Source organism: Megalopta genalis, chromosome 2 (genome assembly GCF_051020955.1).
Source record: "Megalopta genalis isolate 19385.01 chromosome 2, iyMegGena1_principal, whole genome shotgun sequence".
Taxonomy (NCBI): Eukaryota; Metazoa; Arthropoda; class Insecta; order Hymenoptera; family Halictidae; genus Megalopta; species Megalopta genalis.
This window is the reverse complement of record NC_135014.1, coordinates 19,408,737-19,435,407: the sequence shown is the minus strand read 5'-3', so window position 1 is coordinate 19,435,407 and position 26,671 is coordinate 19,408,737. Positions and strand designations below refer to the sequence as shown.

The window sequence follows — 26,671 nt, the reverse complement described above, 5'->3', positions numbered from 1 at the left end:
TTGACCCGGCATGGTGTTGTCAGCGAATAAATATCGTCTCCAGGATAAATGTGGAGAAGAAAGGCGGATAGTAGCTACACCTTCATGTATAAGCACATATCAAAGCGGTCGATTTGGCACCCTTTGTACACGGTGCTTCTGAAGCAGTATATGTATTGCGCACCCTAGAGCTGAAATAAATGTTTCTTCCTGAAATCGCACGTGCAGGATGTATATACCAGCGTGAATCTAGCCAGCGTTTTCTTGAATATGTTAAGAACAACAGTGTGCGACATCATCAACTTATTAAAATGATTGAAGCAAGAATTGAGGCATTTATTTGAAGCAACTTTATCCTTTACAAACATTTTCTTCGAGGCATCGTTAACGAGTTATTAACGAAAAACGCTGATATTGGCTTAGCCGCTTCGTGTTAGTCGAGCTCGCTTCTCATTGGTTAGCGTTTTTCATTAATAACTCGTAGACGAAGCCGTGGAATGCATTTGCGTAAAGGAAAAAGTTACTTCAAATTACCTCGGAAACCCCTAATTTCCCGGAATTACTATAATATTGAGACACCCTATATATAATATAATTTACTTGTTACAGTTTCCTAAACTTAAGTTTGAAATAAATTGAAGAAATTATAAGAATTTTCTGTCGGTTTCTCAAATTCATTTCATTTTCTGTAAGTATCTTAATACTTTTACAGGGGGGTGTACGTTCGAATGTGAAAAGAAGAAACTCCCACTTCTTGAGAACAGTGCAGACAATTTTTACGCGACACAAGATTCAGCAGACGTAACCCTCGGGAGTAACGAAAAAGGGTGAAATGATCGGAGACAAAGTTGTGCATATCGAACAATTACATTTATTTTCTTGGTCCAACTATTGTTAGGCGCAGTCAACACAGTTGCCGCGATGACTATGCGATTCAACACCGTTGTCATATTTTGTTCGCCAGTTTTCAATCTCTAGTATAATCATACGTGTATCTTTTATATCGAATGTTATAATAGGCATACACATGAACTGATGGACCTTAGCTTTCACCTTAGCTTCGTGATAAGAGGAGACGCGTTTATTCATCGGTTATAAAGGGTTCGTTATACAAAGAGGTTTTCTCTCTATGGTTCGCTGAATATAGATACATATCTGTCTTACAATACCAATACTAAACACGTATATCACTAAATATTTAGTTTCATTTTTGGTATCTCAATCTCAGATTGTCCTATTAAATATCGGCCACTGTCGATGAACACATTTTTATCCCAACAATTTGATCCGATACAGGAGTTTCTATTACATTTAGATTTCGAACGTTTGTACTTAGAACGTACTAAAAATAATCCCGTTGACACTCGAACGCCGAGGTTCGGGTCCATTTTGACCCGGAGTATAAACATTGTTACCGGACCACGTATCCAGTCCCGGACAATTAATTTAAATTTTCGCATGCTCCAGTAAGAAATATCTTGGACAAAATTGATAATTATAATCATAATTGATTCTAAGCATGATATCTTTGTGAAAAAGGTCCGTCGTTCGAGTGTTATACTGCACCAGGTTTCGGAATTAACCGGCACTCGACACGAGAACTGCGAGGGCTACGCCTCCTGAGTCCCGTCGCGCGTCTCGCTCCCCGCTGATTGCCTAAATGCTACACACACACGCGCACATGCACACTCGCGCGCTCATGAGGCAACGGGCGCACGCGCCTGAGGCGCTCCGTCCTGACGGGAGTCAGGAGGCGTGGTCCTCGGAATCTTCACGATTGCGTGCCGGTTAATTCCGAGCCCTGTACTATGCTATCAGAATTACGAAAGCAGGTGACGCTTCGAAGGAAGCATAGCTCCCATTTTCGTGAACGAAATGTATCTAAACAATAAGTTTAGTTTATAGCGAGACTCTAAAATAATAAACGAATCGATTATTCATACGTATAATTAAGGTTAACAAAAAACAGTACACGAATACTGTCTTCACAGTCAACGTATCGTGAGCAGCTGTTAAGTTGTGTGAACGCGGAAGTGGATATACACGCCGAAGGACAATCCTGTCGATTTTTTCCCCGAAATTTCTGGCCGTAATCGTGAATTACGCTTAATCGAACGACATTGATCTGGCGCGCCGGAAACGACGCTCACGAATTTTAGGGTGTTACGCTTCTTTCATCGATCTCCAAATTCGATATTACTCGATGATATCACACAGACGTTATTTTATATGATCACGATTAACTACGTACTACTCACTTAGCCATTACAATGTTAAGTAAGCCGAAAGATACTAATACATAGAGATAATGTTACACCATATTCCGTTCTCACATAGTACATATACATAACTACTGTTCAAGAAATGGTAAAAAATATTCTACTGTTGCATACGCATGTTTCGCGTTTTACAGGCGGCATTGTTTCACGTTCGATAATAAAGCATCCCGGTTTCCATGGAAAACAACATTCTTAGTCGGTAACGGTGTCGGAGAAAAGTGTTCTTTGCTTACGTTTGACGGTGCTTTCGTTCGTCTTAATACGGAGTTTTTAGTACATGAGATCATTGATACTTATCATTCTACTCTCGTCGCGGTTACAGTTTAACTGCTAGTATTCTAAAAACGTATAAATTTAGTTGTTTGGCAACGCGGTTAGTTGTTTGCCGAAATATCATAGTGACGAGAGAACTTCCGTATGTTTACAAACGCGAATCGTTATCGTAGATTGATCTTGTCGTAATCGTGAACGTTGGAACTATCGGATATGCATCGATATCCATTGTGGTCAATTTCCATTTCTCAGTGATCGCGGGACCAAGTGTATACGCGCATTCGTTTCTCTGAGATTGTTACAGTGGGTGTAGAAAGTATTCGTACACGATTTAAAACGGAATAACTCTTTTTATAATTCTTTTTTCGTTATAGGCTCAGATAAAAGAGTTGAGAAAACGTCATTTTTTAATTCATTGACCATTCCAATAAATAGCAATTTTTGAAAATAATTTTTCAGCCATTGTCTAGAAAACTAATTGCTCTAACATAGAAAAAATTTAGACCGTTTAGACCAAATTATAAAATAGTTATTCCGTTTTAAAAGGTGTACGAATATTTTGTAGCTATACGCTGTTGCAATATCTTTGTCCGGTTACTTAAAATTGTTCTTATAAATAGAAAAGCTTATCAACTGATCTAAACGTTTACAAATAACTGTTCGACGGTAGTTACAAATCAACCCTGTATCCCTTGTGTTTCTGCACGCGAATGCTGATAATTTTGAGAAAAATTGAAACATTCATTTGGAAATACAATTCGCTCGTGATATATGATCGTAGATACGTATACAATTTTGATTTCTTAACACTTTGAGTACCGGCAATTTTCTAATTGTCCTTTTAACACGCCGAGTGTCGCACATATGATACTAATTTTGGACTGGTTTACAAAAATAAATTTTGTTCGTAATATATTCGAACGAACTGAATTTGACTAGGATGCTTAGAACGCAATAAAAGTCGCTAATTTTAACATTCTAATTTCAGTTTTATGAATTAAACCACTTCGATTTTGTGTTAAACGTTTTTTAACGTGTTCAAGTCTAAATTCGAGAGAATAAAATTGCTTGAAAAATTGGTTAAAATTGTCGATAATTTCAACTGGAATTCAACAAGTTATTTGAATGTGTATAATTTAACAATGTATTCTGATATTATAAAAATGCCACTATGAAAGGTTTTTTCGTGAATTTCATTATTAAAGAAAATCAAACATTCTCATTGTTATAAAACAATATACGTTAGACGTGTCTAGGGCTCGGTAGTTCTAGTGTTAATTTCTACATCTTACAATCGGTACTATTTTTGGTTTGTGTAAGAATCCGCAGTCTACTAACAAAGATGCGCAGTGAACACAAGATTTCGGGTCGTGGTTTTACCATGATTGGCAAAGACGTATTAACAAATTATCTGCAGAATTAATGTGAGCTTTGAAAATAGAGAACAAATCATTGTTACTGCAATGTATTCTACTTTACTTGGTAGAATGAGTTTCAGACAAAAAACGACAGCGTTGTTTTTTTAAATAATTAAAGATTTGAATTGGCATCTAGCTCCTTCAGCAAAACATCGAGGCAAGTAAAATACATTGCAATAGAAAAATGTTTCAAATAACTACGCTGATCGTACAGTTATGATACAAGCTTTGTTCGCATCATCATTTGTTGAAACCGAATAACATTGACATATGTACAAGCGTTTGTGTTCGTCGTAAAACATAATCGTCTTCAGTCGTTGATGACGATAACTATTCGCAGAGAAATTATGTTTGGTCTGACAAAATATATTTATTATAAACATATGACAATAGCAAAGACAAGATTTATGGGATAAATTCAGCGTTGTCAAGCTCTTGACGAAATAACAATTGACCGTGAACGTGTCTGCAGTGTGTACGCTCGTCTAAACTTACGACATCGCACAGTGGTCGATTCCATTGATCTAGGTGAACAAAAATTATAGATTGTCTGAAGATAGGTAGACACTTAGAAGACAATAATACAGTTTAATGTATTGCTTCCTATACCCCACTTGCGGAGTAGATCAACGTCACATAAATGATGTCAATATCAAGATCAAACTAGCATTTTCTAGTTCTGTCTGATATATTGTAAGACTTTGAGTATTTCAAGTACAAGCAAAAACATGTGCCAAACAGGGAAACGTTTACTCAATCTTTTTTCAAATAAAATAACAAAGTAGATGAAATCAATTATTCACTTATTCTGATACTCATAAAGTAACGTATGAGAACAAGAATTATAACATAATTCGAAAATTTAGTTACATGTATTGTTCATGAGATTTGCTTCTTAAAGGTGTATTTAAATGAAGGCACATACTTTGTCATACGTAACTAAATACATTGTTAACTGTCCACTCCTTTTTTTTATTAAGTATGTATATTATTTTCAGTGACAACATGTAGACGTTTGATGTTTGCATCCTAATGATGCAGCTATTGATGTCTAAGTGAAAAAAAGTAAAGAAATAAATATTTGTTCTATTTCTTACGTAGAAGTTAAAACCAACTACGTGAACAATACTTTTGTGACAAAGGTACAAAGCTTTAAGTAGAAAATTGAAAGAAGGAGAAAGGCAGTGATAAAAATGTAACAAAAGTAATCTATTTTACAATTGAAAGCATTTCTTCGGATTTCTTTACAAGTAATTCAAAAATGTAACAAGTAGGTCATCTAGAAGAATTATCCATAAAAGTTTCTCTACAGGACAATCTAAAATAACGTAGATTTTTCCTGCGTTCTTTTACTAAATTTCTTTTGCTTTACATTTTTTCTTATTAAATCTCGAGATAGAACTAAAACATATTCTTTACTTAAAAACATGTTTGAATTTTGATTACCTAGATTGGTCTCACACATCGTAACCACTGTGCACGCGTCGTAGTATCAAACATTTGCAAACAAGAAATACAATCGTTTTCTTTGTTTCACCAAACCTAACGGATACAATTAAACCTATCTCTGACTGGTTTCTATATGCGCGATAGTAGAGAGCGAGATGCTACGAATCGAATAATCTGTACATACAGTCATAACAGCAACAATAACAATAACAACAATAATTCGATAATACTTAGGACGATTGGAAAAGAAAGAAAGAACGATTTCGATTCTGCGAATCTTTTATAACGCAGTACTACTCCTATAAAATCATGGTATGAAATCATATACACATTTTTTACAGTGACTCATAAATATTTGTAAATAAGACTACTATGTTAATTTATACAAATTATATATGCTTATTGTTCATATTAGAAGGAGGCAGAATAGATGCTACGAGAATAGAAATTTAAAAATAAAATTCAGAGCAGACTAAGAAATCTAGATAATATTTATTAATGTAATTATAATTGACGTTCTGCATGTTTAAGAATAAAACTTCGAGTCACTGTACAGATGTTTCACTTGTATAATCCATGCAGAAAAATGTGTTCATAGTAGTAGCATGCACAATTTCTTTAGATGTATACAATAGAAAATGGAATGAAAATATTTACTTGGAATCTTTGAAAGTCTTTCTAGAAATAATTAACATTGTGTTGGGTATAAAATTTATAGAAGAAAGAGAATTTGATTGATCAAGTGGACAATTTTCTTTAAATCCTCCTAGCGCACTATCGTTTAAACAGATTCGTAGTTGTATTAATTAGTAGGACTTAAACAACATACTGAATAATATGTTTAGAAATAAAAAACCTTTTATTATTTATAGAACTTGGTATAAAAATCGGAATATTAAGTTAACTAATTAAACCAAATTTTGGTTTATATCGACTAGTGAGTAGATCTATATTTATTGTTAATATAGTCATACTGACTCACAGTATTTTTAACAAAATAATTATCTTTTAACGTTCCATTAATTAAAATCTCGAATATCATTCGTGATTGCATGTAAAATAAGTAGTTGCACCTAAAGAGTATCAAAAGCTGAATTTGTAAGATTCAGAAAATATATGTTCTAAAAATTATTGCTATTATATAATACTATGAAATTAGATTAAAATTAATGGTTCTGGATATAACCCTCTCTTTGTCGTTTCCGCAAAAAATTGTGCAAACTATTACGATGACCAAATCTATATACATATGTAAAGTATTGAAAGAAAGACGTTTTGTTATCATCGAAAATTTCGATGCAATACCAGTTGCGAAATATATATAAAAAGAAATCGTTTTTTGCGATAGCCTTTCTGAAATGACCCTACCAGCTACCAACGTTAAATATTCAAACTATGCTTAATTAACTTTATTTATAAATATACATATAACATATAATACATATATACTGACAAAGGAGACGAAATCTACAATATATAAAGAGATTTACGAAATCGTGGAGGCTTTAGAAATGAGAAGCTGAACAATATCGACAGATATTTTGGATATCACAAATGAATTTCTGTTTCTCAGTTCTGGTCTTTTTCATTTGGATGCGGTAACACCTTGCTTTTTGTCTTCCCCTTTCGGTTATGAAATTAAAAACAAAAAGGATGCAAACTGCTTTCATATAATTTGAAGGGAATTGGATACGAAATGTTGTGAACCAATGTTTTATAAAACTACAGGAAAGCATTTATGTTTTCAAAAAAAGAATATTTTACTATAGTAATCAAGACGTGAATAAGATTAATCAATGAAAGATAATAACTTTGCAGTTGAGAATAAATTCATAAAACAGATATATGTGTTGCAGAACTTTAAAGTAGATTATTAAAATGCGATAAAATATTTTTAACAAGATAGTTCAGTAAATTATTAAAACTCGATAAATATTTTAGTAGATTATTAAAATGCTGCGAATTGAATTATTTCTATCTTATTATGCATTCAAACATTGTAACGTCGAACTTTATTTCTTTCATTGAATAAAATATTAAGCACTGCGAATTTTAAAACTCGTTTTGTATCTTTCAGATTTATCCGTTTGCAATGATTGATAAATCCTTCGGCTATATAAATTGTGCTTAAAAATCTAACAAGACCACGTCCATATAGAAAGTGCAGAATAATAAAACAGAACGACGTTATATTTACAACCACTGAGTATTTATAAATTTTAGACATGAAATAGAATACTCAAGTAAAAACATTCAAGATTTACTACTTCGACAAACTCTCAGTTTCATGAAAATCGACACGTGACACTTCGTTAACAAAGCCGTTGAAATTAATAAGTCTATAATGTTGTAACGGAATTCGAACATCCAACGAAAGGAAAAGACAAGTAGACCGCCAAGTAGATCATCAGAATGGTCCAGGTATCACAAGTCGCCTTTTTTTCGCACAATTATCACATAATATTTTCTATGTGGATAATCCTACGATCTCGTGTGCCTCATAATCTCGTTCTCCGTCTCGTCGTCCGCGTGATGTTTCTTTCACCCTTCATCAACTCGGGTATGTGATCTGCATTAATCTCTTTTCGACGCAGAAGGCTTCCAATATTCACGTTGAGTCCAACACGCCGCCAGCTAGTTTGGTCGCGTACAAATTTAGTGCCTAAAACAGGTCAAACTTCGTCAATTCTTTTCGAATATGTACGAAACATAAAATGGCTCCAGAACGTCTAAACAGAATTTTTAATTTTCGATCAATTCTCGACATTTAAACTAGTAAACAAGGGTTGTACATTACTAAACCTGGACTCATTTTCAAGCCTGAAGCTTCTACTTTCGCTATGTGTCATTTATTTTCTTGTTACATGTTTTTCCATAATAAAGCAGGTGTGAAACCGGAGATGATGCATTTTCTTGACAATTTCTCGGATTGAAACGACTGTGACTACATTGGAAAATCGTTTTCGTGACTGATCCTAACATAGATTTAAGGATTGAAGCTTTCTTTTTGGAACGGCTCCCTAAACTTTGTTGTTCGATGTTTTTAGTTACTTTATCGAGCTTAAATAGGAGGCAGTAATGCAAGGTACACCTAATCGGTCATAACAGGGTGACAGAATTTTCCATTTGGGTCAAACGATTGTCTTCAATAATAAACAATTATTATTATATATTATATATTATTATATAGTATCATCTGTAGTGTCATCTTATTTACTAGCAGCCAATTGCAAATATGCTTCTCAATGATTGTGCTGTATGCAGAAGCAGCTCGATAATTTTCCTTCAACCCTTTGCTGTAGCATTATCTTCACAGTTAGAACGATTAAGAAGATTTTCAATTATAATAATATTTCAGTGGAACAAGGATTTTTATATTTATTGTGTGCCTACAATTACTATAATGTTTGAATATTGATGACAAGAAAACAGGATTTTTCTTCCCAGTTGGAAGAACGAAAGAAGATCCATATTTAATAGGTTATTACAAGAAGTCTCTATTGCGAATGAAATTCGCCAAAATAGGGTAAGGAGCTAAATAACAATTCCAGTAGACATTGCCACATAATATCAGTCCAAATAATTTGTTTAGTTATGTTAAATTTCTAATAAAAATTTTCTATAAATTATTACCAACTATTTATTTATAATTAAAATCTACTATAAATTAAATTTTTACTAAGAATCTACTACAAATTAAATTTTTACTAATGATCTACCATAAATTACATTTTATCTAAACATCTATTGTAACTTAAATTTAGCTCTATTTAAATCTATTATAATTTAAAATATTAAAAATCTACTATAATTCAAATTAATATTAAAAATCTACCGGAATTAAAATTTTCAATAAACAGCTATTATAATTTAAATATCTATTAAACATATACATAAAATTTATGTCAAGAATATATTACCATCTGTATCTAAAGGTAATTCGATAATTTTCTTTCAAATACTGATTTCAAGATAAGTTGTTACATTATTTCAAATAGAATATTATTTCGATTTGAGGAAACTAAACAACATACGTATTTATTAGTCTTTGCTCAGAATCTCCATCACGAGTCCGACACGATATCATAGAGTAAGAGTTAGTCATAAGTACAGTTTTATTCGATAAATTATTACAGTTATTAAATTATTCAGTGGACTTGTCCGATGGTGGACACGCGAGGATCGCAAGAGAAGAAAGAGAATCACCTTATAAATGAATGCATATTGTTCTTTCGTCTGGACTGCCCCAGCACGATCCCGTCTGATAGTGTAAACGACCCTTGGCACGTCCACAGTCCTCGTAATCTCATATTGTCTAATTCCTAGGTCAAGAGCTATCAACGTCCCCGTGCGTCCAGTGCCGGGACTACAATGGACCACGATGGGTCCGGGGCCACCCCTTTGGAGAGCCCTCGCCTCAAGGAGCACGGCTATCAAGCCTGCTCCGTCCGATTGTGCGCCATTGACAGGCCACAAATACCAAATATGATACACCTCCCGGAACGTGTTGTTCTCCAAATTCTGAAAAAACGACATTCATTAATTCGTTATTATTTATTCATGGATGCGTACGAACAAGTAAGTAATACACTTTATACAGTACATGGACGGTTCAGAAATTAATTTTTTTTTAAAAGAAATTGATTAATTTTTTTTCTTTGAAAATGAGACATTCTTTTCGTTTCTTTTATGTGTGTTTGTTTAACTCCCTGTCTGCGGTTACCGGGTCATTTTGAACCAGCGTACTTTTAATCGTCACGTAATTACTGAATCTACGGAAATTAGATAAAATAAATTGCCGTTACAGTAGAAACGGGCGAAAGAGTTCTATCTACAAATCTATCTACAAAAAAAGTCATTAAAAATATGTTTTGAAAAATTAATGAATAAAGCTGAGAATGATTAGAATCAATAGTATAATTGTTAAGATGGTTAAGGCAGCATTAAAATCACATTTAGCGACTATTCCGTGTTTAAATCATTGAAAAAAGGCAATGAATTGACGAAATTGTTTATAGGTAATGAAGAACTAGAAAGAAAAAAGAAATCTAACACACATCTTTATCATAGGATCTTTCGGTCGATAAACTTGGCCAACTTGGAACGACCACAACTATGCGAAAAATCATCGCAGGATGATGACTTTTTTTTAAAAATTAAAGTTCGAAAGCCATATTGTAATTGTTTATCGCCTATAATCAAACATTAAAATTCCCCTAAAGCTAAAGCAATTTAATTAATTAAATCGAAACTAGGAAATTGAAATTTATTATACTGGATGATATTATTATTATTATAAAGAGTTATATATATATATATCTTTCGCATCTGAAACATTCTAGTCAAATTCAGTTTATTCGAATGCATTACAATGAAAATGGATTGGATAAAAATTAGTGTAACCAATATTTGATCGACACACTGCGCTATATGTGTTAAGACTAATACCCGACCTAGGTCACATAACGCGTAAACATCATGGAAGTGAAATGTAGAATGAACTGTTCCGGATCGTTGGCAATGTACTACTGCTCTATTGCATGGGCGCATTTCGTTGCAGGGAGTTTAGCAACAGGTGGCAAACAATTCAAGGGCTAATTCTTCGTGACAACATAAGAACAGAATACAAACGAAAGAATTGAAAGCCGCGCTGAAACCGCTGTTCTTCGTTGTTGATTTTCGTGTTGCATTATCCCCGAAGGATCACCTCTTGGCTACCACCTGTTGCCAATATCCTGTATATGTATTGTAGCACCGCGTGGCGATCCAGGTCAAAGGTCGACAGAACGGAAATTAAGAAAATCCATCTAATTGAAATCAATCTCTGTACAGGATGTCTCAAAATTAGGAGATATCTCGCGATCTCTATAACGTGACTCTCGACCCTCGGTTTCCTGGATGTCGACCCAAACAGAACTTGTCTCAAGATCGATCTCGGCGTTGAGATATTAAGATCATTTATTATTTATATTATTTATAATTTTTATATCGTTTACATCATTTATATATCGTTCACATCATTTATATATCGTTTACATTATTTGTATATCATTTACGTCATTTGTATATCGTTTACATCACTTGTATATCATTTGTACATCATTTATATCATTTACATCATTTACATAATAGTCTACTCAACACGAAGACTAAAGACGAAATTATTTAAGATGAAGAAAAAATCATTTCAATTTTAACATCATTTCGCGAGACGAGTCATTTGCGCAACCATCGTTTCTTATGCATTTCTACACATTGCATTCACGTTCAATCAACCGAATGTTTGCACAAATAAATTGCAAATTATCTCCAGAAAAATAAAAGAGAAACCGTTGAATTTAATAAAGCATTGTAATTGAGCATTGTAAATTGTAAATAAAAGACTGACAAATAAATAACGATTGTAATCATCTTAATCGTGTGAATTATACGTATTGTTCTGTTATTATTTCAAATCGCATGAGTATGTGCGTAATAATAACGTCCTACCACGCATGCATCATGATCTATTTGAAATTGTAACTGTGATCTTTCGAAACAAAAAATTCCAAGTCAGAAGAGCTGTCCACTTCTTTCGTACGTTGTAAATCTGAAGTAATAGGAATGAGGAGGACAGCTATTATGACTTCAACTGCTTTCTATCGAAAAACCGAACTATTCACCGACGGACTATAGCTGTCGGGTCATTGCGACCCGACTGTGCGATTATGGCAATTTATACTATTTATTCATAGATTCATTTTTTTAAAATACACACAAATATGAATATTATATGTTAAAATTGTAATGAAGAATAATAAATGACGTATATTTATTACCTATGTACGTTCATTTTGTATTGTTTACATTCCTGAATTATTCTTTTGTATAATATGCCAAAATTATAATAGGATATATAAATTGGTGTAATAAATAGTTTTTTCGATATTTGACAGAAACGCTTGCCGTCTGATCTGTAGCACAGAAATTTATACTTCGAAATATAGTGTAAAAACGATAACAAAATATGAAAATGATAATTTAATACAAAAACGAAAATATAGTAATGGAAACGGTAATTTAATACAAAAACGACGATATAGTATAAAAATGAAAATATAATAATGAAAATGGTAATATAATCTAAAAATAATAAGCATTTTCTGCAAAACATTGTGATATTTTCAGGATATGACAAATGCACTTTCTACGTCCCTGCCACTCTATACATATGTATGTCACAAAGTGCAATGATATCACTTTGATCGGTGAAGTTACTCTCAATCAAGATTGTTCTAGACTAGAATATTGGTACTGCGAAATACAGTAAATTCTCTCCAATTGTCTCTCAGCTTGTAAACAAAATTGGACAATATAGGAAGAGGAGATACGATTATTCGAGTCTCGCGGCTCGTTTCCGGCTCACTTCCCCAATTGTTCATTTTTGTTTCCAAGCTGAGGGTTAATTAAGGAGAATTTACTGTAACAGGTGCCATTTAGGAATTTATTATTTATGTAAATAATAATATAAAATATTTATGTAAACTACACTTATTAATGTCAATCGAATGAAGATAATATATATTGTAATTTATTATTTAAGAATATATGTATAGACTACAGAATTTATAAATTCGAGACATAATTCGACACCTAACATTTTTATCAAATTTTCTCGTTTAAAGCATACATTAATTAACGTTTTCTCTAAATACTATTTCTTGATGTTTATAAACAAAAAGGAAACACCTCCTTCTCCAACGTGACACGGTTTTAATTTTTGAATCTTTCTGATATTTGAAATTGTGACTTATTGACATAAATGTGTAGTGAAGCAAAATGTTTTACAAACATAAACAGGGGGGTGTATATCAACATTTCTCATCTATTTGATCTGAGTAACTTCAACCTCTCTGGACACCCTGTACATGCACGTCGCAAATTTCATCGAATTCAATTAACGTTCTCAAGAGCTACAAATAATTAAACTTAGCGCAAATCGGGGTTCACAACCCCTTTTTAAAGGAGCGAATAAAAAAGTCACTCTTTTTAAAGAAAACTGTACATGAATATACAGGCACGTTGGACTCCATTTCATCTATATAACATAAAACGTTATACGGTCGGGGGACCAAAGAAGTTACTGACGAGCCAACCATAAATCGAGGCAGGCTATATAGCTGGGGTGTGCGGTACCCCATTCCGCGCAAGTGTGCAGATTGCTTTTATTGCCGGAAACTTTTAACGGCAATCGTTCTTGGAAGTTGTAACCACGGAATCGTACTTTTAATTAGGCGCGTACCGTCTGTGTCATCAAAAGGTACTCCTCGGGTTACGTCGGAACGGAATAATTGGAAAAGTGAGAGAAAGTGATACTTCAAAGGAGAGAATTGAAGTATATATATAGAAAACCAAACTGAACGTACAAAATAATATTTAATTTGATAAAAGAGATTTTCAATCGTGAAACATTTCATTAATAATAAATATGTAGACCAGTAATGTTGTTAATTTACATTACTGCGTTTTTTTAAATGGACATATTTCATTAATAGATATCTTCGCTTTTTCAGTGATAAGACTGCATTTATTATAATCGTGAAAAAGTGCATATAATTGTCAATTTTAATCAAATTGAAATCATTACGTATTACACAGAATTATGCTGTTTATTTTTATTATTATTATTATAATAAATTATATTATTTATATTATTATTATATTAATATAGTTGAATATTGTAAAACTGATATTGTATTTTATATGAATATAATAATATACTAATTTAGTTGATAGATTTTTATCAATACTTTTCTGATTAAGTAATTATGTACAAGTATATGACGAGGCATAGTCTAACATGCCTGAAAAATATACATATATAAATTAATTAATGTTTACAGAGGAGTATGGAATTTGTATCCATTATTTTACAATAATTTACAATAAATGTTACAATAATTCAGTGTAAAAGTATTACAATAAAATTATTATGGCTTTAATAAATATGTTATTAATTTAGGAAATGTATTCCTGATGTAAATTTAATATATTTATTATTAATATAACAAATGTATTATTGATTTCATAAGTTTCACGAATTTATTATTATAATCCAATAAATATATTATTGACTTAATAAGTTTAACGAATTTATTATTAATCTAATAAATATATTAGTGATTTAATAAGTGTAACGAATGTATCACTAATCTGATAAATGTATTCTGGATTTCATTGACTTATCCAATGTACTGTCGATCTAGTAAATTACGAATTTAATAAATTGATAGTAATATGTTTCAGAAATATCACAGTACAGCGATTCTATGAATAACAAAAAAAGTCGTTTACCTTTAAATGAAGCGTGGAAATGGCATATTTTTCTTTGGTTTCTCTCTTCTTCAGAGTTACTTGGAAATCACCGTACAACCGGTGGCAATCAGTTATTTCCGAGGGTGGAATGTACTCGGTGCACTTTTCCACTCCATTTTCAACGAGATCGGTTAACATGATGATCACTTTGCACTGCTGCTCCCAGATCATTCTCCAGAAGTCGGTAACAGTCGACTCCATTGGTGCTTGACAAGCGATATAGTACCTCATCGCGTTCTTTGGTCCCTGGAAATACAAACATTTATATGGAACAGGCGAAGTGGCATCTCACTCAATCAGTCAACTTTTATTCTTCATAGGGTCAAGTACGAAATTGTGGAGACATTGGAATAGTTTAAAGTTGTTGTTACATTATTTTCAATCTGTTGAAATTATTAAAAGTAGAAAGACATTTTCATGTTGCTTATGTTTCTTACAATTAAATTCGACAATTTTTATTTTCTATAAATAACTGTCGTCCAATTACAACAAATATGTGAGTTTAGTGTAAATGTTATAACAAATTTTGATCTCGGGCGTGCTCTTTTTCTGTTTTATATTACTGTTTTTTTTTCTCTTTGATGATGTGACTTTGGATTTTTAATGGAGTTTATTAACTGAAATAAAATCATGTCGCAAACATTAGTATAAATAAAAGTACCTGCTAATGCACAGCAACATAATGTATCCATAATTTTCAACAGCGAAGAGTGATGAATGAGAAATAATTTTAGATGTATAAATCCCGTTTTTATCATAAATAATTTTGCATTACGTTTGAAATCAAAATTAAATGCCTCAGAAACTGGAAGTGTGTAAATCGCATTTTTATTATAAATAATTCTGTATGGACTTTGGAAATCAAAATCAAATTTCTCAAAAGCTCAAAATAATGGACAAAAGGTAATTTTACGTGTGTAAATTTCATTTTTATTATAAATCATTTTCTACAGCCTTTTCAAGTCAATATGCTTCTGAGTAGCCAAAACAGCTGAACAGAAACACTTTTCAGAACAGTGTTTCGTAAACGTAAAATAAAAATCGTCTGTTGTAGCATATACGAAAAGTTTGTTAATTTTTACAGTAATCTAATACATTTGCATGTATATTTAGATGAAATTAGTTGCTCAATTTCAGCATACATATTGGTTTCGCGGCCATGAATGAGATGTTTGATTAGCAATTAACATTAACTAACAAACTCTGATGATGAGTTATTAGACATTAGTATGTCGGCAGGAATCTGATAGTTACAACTGAATCGATTTCAATCTAAATATCATATAATACCTCCGACAAATGTGCGAGTGCTGGATCAGGATATTGATTCATACCACTAATTACTCGGACCATGCTCATGTTAATTACGAAGTAGAGGATATTGCGCCGAATGAATTTCGATGTGCATTGCATAACACATGTACATTCACTAATTGAAACACGGATAGTTTACATATAAATAGATACATACATTAGGAAAAGTGTATTCAAAGAAACATTGATCCTAGGAAGGCAGACATTAGTTAAATACATTAATTATTCACAAAATATTTTTGAACATGCTTCTTATAGATTAGATAACTTCTTTTTATTCCTAGTGTGACAGCAATTTATTTAATCTAATTATCGAAAATTGAGTAATTAAGTACTATAATGTACAATATTGTACAATCACCGAACATTTTCAGTGATGTGGAATTCAATCGGAAGAAAAATTAAAAACAAATTATTCTAATTAAATTTGATAGATATTTGTGTAACGAAATATAATATTAAAATATTGTCAATACATTATCGTACAATATTGTACACAATATAGTAACAATATTTTAATAATACAATATCTGATTTCATAAATATCTATCACATTTAATTAGAATAATTTTCATGTTTAATTCTTTCTCCGAATATATTATTATACAATATTGTTTTTGAAAGTGCACTTGTGCACTTTCAACGTAACTGTGAACGTATCATAACGTTCGAATCATTACAGTTGTAATGTTATTTTTGTAATTAATGTACAAAGAGGTCATGGAATTTTATTTACGAGGGGCATCAAAATCAATATCCCGTATTACTAATTGAAGATAATTGTTTGCAGAATGAATCAATCGCAAACGCTTATTGATGCAGATCAGGTGGTAATATTTCTTATTCGTATTTACATAATCACGACACCGAATCAATCGCCTTGTGGATGATCAATTATCATTTCTGTTACTACAAAAGCATAATTTCAACTTCCTAATCGCTCAGTGCAAACAGGTGTTAACGTCCGTCCCGCTTCCGCGTGTTGCTGCGCTCGCAGCTTATGCAATAAGCATTCGTATTCTTCGTAATGCATTATGCAACATCCTTTTCTCATGCAGACAAAACGCTGTGTTAACTATTGCCTTTGCTTGGATCACACGGAACACACTGATGTGCTTTGTTAACTATCTATCTGCGGCTGCCTGGTGCACTGCTAACAATTACAATGTTGCAAGGGAGTCTGCTAGAGACTCGTTAATGTTTATAATAAATGCTATCTCGAACGCAATAATTGTTACTTCTTCTTCTGTAAAGAAAATGTTAATTTGATCTTAATTCTTGTATCTCACAATCAGATTCCCATCTTTTTTTTAAATAAAATTAAGTGGAAAATAAATTTATGCGCTGTATGCAAAATTAGTACCCTTGGTAAAAATCATTATTAGACTGCAGATGCTATGCATTTATGACAAAATTGTGCAATTGTGCAATTTGAAATAATTGGAATAATAAATTTGAAAGAATTTAAAAATGTCAATGCATTATTTTTAATCTATTAAAATGATTGAAGAAAGAATGGATCTGCTATTTATTTTCAAGTTTTTGCAAACGATGCAGAAAATTGATATTTTGTTGAAAAATTCAGCGATCTAATCATAATTGAAGCTGTCGGATCATTACTTCTGACGATATTTCGCATTTAATCTTTATGATTTCCGCAAACACTGAACTAATTAAAACGTATTGCACCAGCTGTGGTAATTGGTAGCGAAGGTTGTAGCAGGTTCTTAAATCTCTGTTGGTTCAAATCTTGGAGGATTAATATTTTGTTTTTTTTTATTTAATCGTGTATCACGCGTCACGTTCCAATGAAATTATTGTAAATTGAGAAGAGAGACTGTAGAAAAGAATACAAGGGAAGAAAGAAAAAGATATAAATATATTACGAAATTGAAAATAGAAAATGGATTAATGAAAAGTACAGATAGAAGATATTAATCTCCCGATAGATTAATATCTGTCACCCCCTAATATCTATCACCCCTACACATTTTTATGTGTAGTTTGAATAGTATCACGTGGTCAGAATCCCACAAGGGTTGTTTTTTTTCAAAATATTGACCACGTGATACTATTCAAATTACACATAAATTTTTTACTTTCTGAAAATTAAAGAAGTTAATAGGGCGGTCACATGTAAGTGAGACACCCTGTATAAACTAAGACGCGCACCGAGTCTTTCTCGTGGAATCTGAACACACTGTGTCGTCACTACCCCCAGCCCCCGAGTTGCCGTCACTCCGTTCTCTCAAATTGCACGAATCATCCCATCGATAAGGGAAGGAACCCTCGGAAATACTCGACCAGCTGAAACGTGCAAAGCGTTAATAAATAATAGTAAAATACTCACCCTGACGTAACTAGCATTAATGTATTCCGTAAGAGAGTCGTTGTTAATTTTTTGGAGCGGCACCCTCGTTTCCGGAAGTGGTATCACGTTCGCGTATCTGTTCTTCACTTCAGCCCCGGCCGGCAGCTCGTCTATCTTCGCCGAAATTTGCGGAATGCTGGAGAATTCCTCGTTGATTGCGTTAACGTCGTTACAGAAAGATGAAAGCCCGGCAAAATTCAAAGGGTGGGACGGTATGGCGCTCTGGAACGAGAACGCAATGTTCGTAGGAATACGACTTTCGTGGCTTTTATCGCGACGATAACAGGGCTAAAAGCAGTTTCAGCAACCGCCTAGTCGTCGCACAGCGAGCTGAAGCGTCGTTGTTTGTGGCCAAAATGATTTCAGCGATACTTTTAAAGTTAAGGTTATGCCAAGGTTATTTTTTTTATTTACTATTAGTTATTAAATAAATTCTTTCAGTGGACAATTTGGGAAGAGAAGATACGATTATCCGAACCTCGCGGATCATTTTTATAGTTGTTGACAATCGGCAATTATAAAAACGAGCCGCAAGGCTTGAATAATCTTTCCAAATTATCCATTTTTGTTTACAAGCTGGAGGACGATTGGAGAGAATTTACTGTATACTTTAACTGTTAAAGTATTGTCGAGTCAAAAATATATTAATAATAATGTATTTGCACTCGACAGGTGACTCGGAGATGGAAAATAAAATTGCTATATCACGTGCTAAAATCATTTTTACATTAGCAAATTTATTTATATTTGAACAAATTTTATTCAAATTCATATGCATAAAGTATACAGTAAGTCGTATGAAATGGAAACACTGTAGGTTAGAAAGACTGTTTCAGCAACTAAAAATCGATTGAAATTGGTGTTACACTTGAAAACTACTGGTTCTGTTACAATACGGTGAACTCTATTTTTTAATATTTGCCTGAATTTTCTTGTGGCCGATGATTAAAGTCAGCAGAAACTTATAAATGTCATCAAAGTTAGAGGTTATGTCAAGGTTAGAGGTTATGCTACATAGTTTATTACATGCATATTAATCCTTTAAGTACATACGTTGCAATAACGTGTTAATCATTACTTTAACAATAATGTTTCAATCAAAAGAATTATGTATTGACAAAATTTCAATTTTTCGTGAAATTTAAAGAAGTTGCCACCATTATCAAGTCATATAGAAAACTTCATAAAAAGAAAACATTATACATACAGAAGAATGAATCCTTGTCTGTTAGAAACGAAAGGAATTGGCTATTATATGGAATTGTTTAAGAAATTAACGGTTGACGCAAGCTCTGGCTATGTGATGGTTCGCACATACACACTATTCTTACCATGACTGATGTAATTTCGGATCTAAAGAGGTCCAGAATCCGAATGTAGAGAAGAATAGCGATTGAAAAAGAAAGTGGGACTGCGGGTGAAACATAACAGGCCTTGTGCAAGCTCAGCGATTTAATAATTTTGAGGAACTATTTAAATAATGATAACACGAATAGTAGTATGTATAAAAAATTAATTCAAACCTGTTGGTACATGCTTCATAATGATTCACTTAAAATGTTTTACTTTTGTCCCAGCACATATAATTATTTCAAATCGCTAATATAATAGTATGGATTTTGAAGCTTCGAAGGGTTGTCAATCGATTTAATTCCTTTTTGAGATTGTAACTTCAAAAATTCAATTTAGGCCACGAAAAACGGTTTCCAGCCTACTGTGCACCGCGTCGTATCGGTTTCTCTGGACGCAATTTTCTGGATTGCTTTCAAAGTTGTCGCAGTTTGATGAATTTAAATGAAGGCTAGTTTAACGTGGTTAAGTCGGCAGCGTTCTTTGATATACTATTTAATCAGTTTGCGCGGCACTGCTTTCTCGTTTAACGACGTTTATTACGCGCGGAATTCAATTCCGTGCCCACAAATTGTTTTCTATCGGGTCGCTGTACAGGGTGTCGAAAAATGTTCGGTCTTGGCTACCGTAGGCACGCATTCTACTGCGTCAAATTTTTTCTTCGTAATGAGTCCACGTACTCGTTTAATCTCATCGGGGATAGTTATTTCGTAGCCTTTAGATTCATTTAATTAGATCGATCTATTTGTACGAAATGAATTACAATATCATGATGATGAGAATTAATTACAAATATCATGATTTAGATGAAGTCGCTCATCAGATATCTAGATGGAACGTGAAAGCTATATTGTGGAAGCACTGATTTCTTATATTAAGAAAAATGAACATGAAACGAAATAATGTTATTACATTAGTGTTTGAATGTACGAATAATATTTGAAAAATTCTACAAGAACACAAGTCTGAGAAATTTACCTGTGCAATGAACTTATATTTACAAGAACGTGATAAATGCATGCTGTAAACAGAAAAATAAATTCAACAGCAGAACATCGCTCTTTCAATTAAAAGGAAAATGTAATAAACGTTAAATTAAACATCACATTAGTCTTATTCTACGATATGGACCCCCTATAGAATATCTTATTGAATTTATTATCCCTATACTTAGAGACGTCTTGTGGAATTTAAATATTACCATTTACAAATTACTTGTAAAATTTTGCGTTATCTACTGAACATTTCCCTTTTATTTATTCAGAAATTCTCAGAGGAGATTTATGTATACATTGTTAATAATCGAAAGAAGCTGCACCGTAATTTTCATCAGGATTAATGTTTTAACGTGATGTATTAAACTTCCTTTCAAAGTAACTGATACTGTTTAAATACCATTTAAAATAATTTTTCCTCTTCAAGTGCCACTTTTCAGATCACTGTGTCATCAGTATACTGCGGATCTTAATACAAAATATAAATTACCTGTATTAATTGCACCACGCAGAAGCTACATAAACATATTTTCCTTTTTAACAAATATTTTATCATTTAAAAGTAATTCAACAGCATCCTTAACATGAGAACCACGAAGGAGGGTAGAAGGGTGGTAGAAGTAGGTATAAACCCCCTCCAAAAGTATTAGGACACTTACAGAAAATGAAATAAATTTGAGAAACCTATAGGAAATTATTATTTCAAACTTAATTTTATAAAACTGTAACAAGTAGGTTACATATATTTAACAGTATAATAAAAATAAGGTCAATTTTATAAAAGAGAATTAATGTTTCGTTCCGGCAATACATCCACCGCGTTTTTAATTATTTCTTGCACTAATTTCGGCATCCGTTTTATTATTTCGTCTATTATTTCTGTTTCCATTTGGTTCAATGTATTTTGTACTATGTTCCACACATTTAGAAAACACATCGGGAAATGATGCGTGTCTTACCAAGCGAGGAGTATGAAATGAACTTAATGTACGTTTTTAACGAACAGAATGTAATAAATGGGAAAATTAATCGAATAAGTAACAAACACTTATAACTTAATATGTACTTTCGACGATATGACGCCATAAAATTCGCAGGCATTACCTAAACTGAATGAATAACTGCAATTTATATTAAATAAGAAGGTGCTGTAATACTTTTGGAGGGGAGTGTACGTCAATCGTCGGTAGTTCTTGTGTTGAATTCTTGAAATGTTTTTGCTATTATGCAGATGATGCATTAATTTTTTAAATAGATGCATAAAATCCGCAGTTTAGTTATGAGCCTAGGTTTTACACTAATTGTACTATAAAAATTGTCAAAATTGCAATGTTAATTATCTTACATCGATTGCGAAATAAATCATCGTTACTTAAAATCGACTAGAGAAAAATGATGGAATAAATTATGAAATGTATTTATACTGATCATTACTTACCGAATCCTCGAACGTCGGATTCCCATAACTCCTTTTCGAAGACCTAGCTACCCCTTTGCGTCTCACGCTGTTGTACGCGGAGACACTGTCTACGCTGTAAGCATCCAGAGAGACCGGACGACATCGCTCGCCATAGTTGAATCTCGTCTGCCTTTTTCTCATTATGAACTGCAAAGAAAAATTCCTCGATAAGCCGGTTTAACGTCCGTTGCCTAAAGAATACGACATTAAAAACTCAGCCACTCTGCAAATGAATCGTTTCTAAGCCACTCGAGGCAGGATATCAACGTTAATGTGAGGTGGTAGCTCGTTCGATGACACTTGAAGTGTTGGTATAGCGCTCGACACTATTTCTTGTCCATGCACACAGGGTAATCCATTTGAATCGATCTAGACAAATATATCTTGCAAACCGTCGATAATAATGACGAAAGTTTCAAACAAAAGTTGGATAGTTTTCGGGGTCACATAATCAGTTTTCTTAAATGGAATCGCATATTTTTTGATGGTCTAGTCGACGCAGCTCGTTATTTTTTTACATAAAAGTACTAAATTGTTTATTAGAAGATAATTAATTTGAGTTTCCACATGTTTCAATAAAGTTCGTAGAAAAACCACATTAAAAAAAAAATTGATAAATAAAATTATAAATTTCGTTCGTTTTATTTCGTTCTTACACGATTTTCAAGAGGAATGTATATGCCATTCGTTGAATATTTATTTTCTTAATTAATATATATGTAATTCTGTATTCGGCACAAAAGAGTGTCGAATACTATATACAAAGGTAATACTTTCAATTTTAATACTGAGTAGGTTAAAGGTTAGAGTGTCTAATCAAGGAACATGGAGCATTTCAATGGATAGTTGCAAAACTAAACAAATTAAGCAGGACATAAAGCAGAGTCCGTTTGCACTGTTGTTTGTTAATCCGAAAGTAGGTTATTTGATAAATAATGCAGCATGATTTCATTATTTAAAATGATGAGATTAGCACCTTGAGGGCTAATGGTACTATATGTTGTAAGCAAAGAACTTATTATTTTCTAATGGATTTTCTTTATATCAATGAGTGTCACACGAGATCTCATTAGATAGTAAATTCCTTAATCTATATAATTTTCACGTAATAAGTTTGTAGAAAATTATGTTTTTCAACAAATTTGTTTTTTTAATGCTTAAAATCATTTCCAAATTACATGTTCTGTGAACAATATCATATGTCATCGCAATACGATTTACAAAGAAAACTCACATCTGACTTGATTAAATCATTTTGATAAATTCCTTTGTAGACGTATGCTTTTCATTTGTCATTAAATTCACCTGCGCCTGTTTTTAAACATTCACAAATATTTAACTTCTCAATTTTCAGCAGCACATTTTCTAAAAAATACTATCAACATCAAAATGTGCTCCTGTCGAAATCATTCAACACTACATGAACTATTTTTCGCATATATATATAAAATAATAAATGTATTATACATATACATTCTTATCATTACACTAAGCCTTTTTTAATGTATATTTATATATCCATTGTATATTATAATCCTTCGAAAAGTATTTATTAAATTTATTATTATTATTAAATGTTCGAAATATATTTATATTTCAATAAATTATTATTATTATTCTTCAGAATAACTTCAAAAACTTTATATAGAAGTATACTGATATTACAAATATATTATATTAAATATTCTCGTTTATGCATAGCCGTTCGATTTTGAACAGCGAGCAGCAGCAGACCAGTATATTACGTATTACAACATCAACCGAGTAAACAACGACGTGAATTCACACCGCTGACCGAGGATGGACAATGTCGAACATCGATGATCATGTAATGATTTATGTTTCTTCCCGCGAAACGTGTTTTAACAACGGAGCTCGGCCACAAGGAATGCCTAAGATGGAAATCAATGAAGCGGCGATTGTTGCTCGATCTAATCACCGGCTCAAGGCCGAGCGTCGTATCTTTTATTTGCAACAAGTATCGCAATGCATCGCGACTCTGCGAGACCGCAATTGATCTCGATGTTATCCGAAGGTTTTATGCTCGACAGAAGAAGTCGTTTAATCAATCGAACAAACGGACTCGCATATCCATATTTTCCTTTCGCTTTCCAACGGCGAGGACGTGACGAGGTATTCGATAATGACGGCAATGATATTTATACGACTCCGTAAATGCCAGTGCACCAGTGACGGAAATGATTGAAAAGTCGGGCAATAACTTTTCATTTGTCAAATACTGAATATAGAAGAAACGTTTATTATCAGAATTTCAAATATTCGAAACGACGATTATTATCCGAATTCGAATTCTCCGAAATGACGACTTTTCGAATTCCAATCATTAGAAATACGATTTGTCGAATTCCAATTATTCGAAATGCCAATTAGTCGAATTTCAATTAAGTAAAACGTCGTTTGTCCGAATTTCAGTTACCTGAATTTCAATTGAGCGAAATGTCGATTATCCAAATTTTAATAATCTCGAATTTCAATCACCCGAATTTCAATATTCGAAATGTCGATTTTCCGAATTTCAATTTCAAGTATATGAAACGTCGATTATCCAAATTTCCATTATTTGAATTTCAATGATCCAAATTTGAATTCTCCGAAGCGTTGACTATCCGAATTTCAATTATCCAAAACGTCGATTATCGAAATTTCAATTGTCCACATGAATACTTAATTGTGTACAGAACGAATCGTCCATAGTGTATAGGTCATAAATGGTATACCATAAGCGCTGTAAAGCAAGGTTACCAAGATGTCAATATTCTAAGAAATATTTCATGTTATTGCTTGCAATAGCGAACTTTGAGTCATCGCGTCAAATATACAATCCGTAATATGATACTTTATTGCGGTTGTCGTCAGGACTTTTATGTACCAAAAATAAAGTGTCTTCTAAATTATTGAGCTTCTAACGATTTTTCTCTACACGCTTATGCCACCGATTGTAACTTTTGTGTGAAATGGAAGGTGCAGTTCCGTTTGAAAGAAGGCATCATTACGTAAATGGATCGATGTGAAGTGAACATAAAACGAGGAAAATTGTTGGACAATAATTAAATTTTCTGGAATGGAATTTTTCGATTTTTATGTACAATGGAATTTGAGGAGAAAATATGTGCAATGAATATTACGTAAAAAACATGAAATTTATTGACTTCAATTTTTAATAAAATGAATTATAAATAATAAAATGACATATTGTAAATTGTAATTGATTAATTGGAAACCATCTTAACTATTTCAATATTACTATTAATATTATATCTACCAAAAGAATTTCAAAAACGGCTTTTAAAATTTTAATTTATAATTATTTTCTGTTTTTAATCACTTTTCCTCGATTGACTTTTCATCTTATATATATATATATGTACATAATTATAATTACATTTTATATATACATATATGTATTTATTTTTAATTAATTTTTTAATCATTACAGGAAACGTTGAAAAGTCGATCGAGGAAAAATAATTATAGCTGTGTGCATTATAATTTTAAATTAAAATTTTAAAAGCTTTCTTTTGATCCCTCTGGTCAAAATGGAGTCCAATTAAAATTTTAAAAGGTATCTTTTAACTTTGTTTGTACAAATGGTGTTATTAATTGAAATGTCTTTTTACCCCTTTGGTAAGTAATAGTGTTATATTAAAATGTTAACAGATGTTCTTTGACTTCTTTGGTAAACGTAGTGTTAATTATATTTATGACATCGAACTTAATTATAGAATCCATTTAAGTAAACATCGATGCAGAGACGTGAGTTTAAATGAATAACCTTACACTAACCAATTATTTAGTATCAGTAGGAGTTATTTACTAGTGGTAAAATATTATATGTATAATTAATTTCTTCTAATAGGATAATTTCAAAATATCATTTCTAATATTAAAAGCATTATATTACAAGGAAATAATCAACTTTTGTTCAACTTCCACAAAATATATGTAAAGACAAAACTCATTTTGCTTAGCTGGGATCGCGTTTTAGTCCACATAGTACTCAAAGTGCTGAATAAGTAACATGTTTCGAAAAGTTTAACTATTTTCAAAATGTGTACCGAATCAAACTGTTTCCGGTTTACGAAAATATTTTCATTAAAAACGTCCGGCTTTTTTTTTAAAAAGCGACACTTACATCTCTCGAAATCGATAATCGAGTCAAAGGTTCAGAAGCCACTGCTTCCGATCGACAAAAGCGAGACAACACAGACACACATATTTACTTATGATTCGTTGCTACATACACTGTATAAATCACAAATGTGGGCGGATGAGTTAAGACCATGTGAAATGAGCTTAATGCAAGTACGACGAGGCCTTTCAGAGAACATAGACTTTTGCGGACCTGCGCAGCTAAATCCTCGTTCGTTAGATCAGACACTTAAAAGTTCCGTTTTGCGAGGTGCGTGAAA

At 32.4% G+C, this 26,671-nt stretch overlaps 1 protein-coding gene across 9 annotated transcripts in view; it reads right to left on the bottom strand.

The window, feature by feature from the left end:
• Window positions 1-827: 827 nt before the first annotated feature.
• The window catches only part of LOC117220506 (uncharacterized), a 138,778-nt gene continuing 112,934 nt past the window's right edge, over window positions 828-26,671 (bottom strand). For 8 of the 9 annotated variants that reach the window (XM_076518700.1, XM_076518696.1, XM_076518695.1 and 5 more), the window contains 5 exons: window positions 22,221-22,388; window positions 18,417-18,659; window positions 14,732-14,998; window positions 9,605-9,919; window positions 828-8,060 (listed from right to left, as the gene is read on the bottom strand). In XM_076518700.1, the coding sequence (XP_076374815.1) occupies window positions 8,007-8,060; window positions 9,605-9,919; window positions 14,732-14,998; window positions 18,417-18,659; window positions 22,221-22,388 (1,047 nt within the window). In that variant the 3' untranslated portion in view covers window positions 828-8,006. Of the gene's footprint in view, window positions 8,061-9,604; window positions 9,920-14,731; window positions 14,999-18,416; window positions 18,660-20,765; window positions 20,809-22,220; window positions 22,389-26,671 lie in introns of those variants that run through there. The other variant, XM_076518701.1, reaches the window with a different exon arrangement.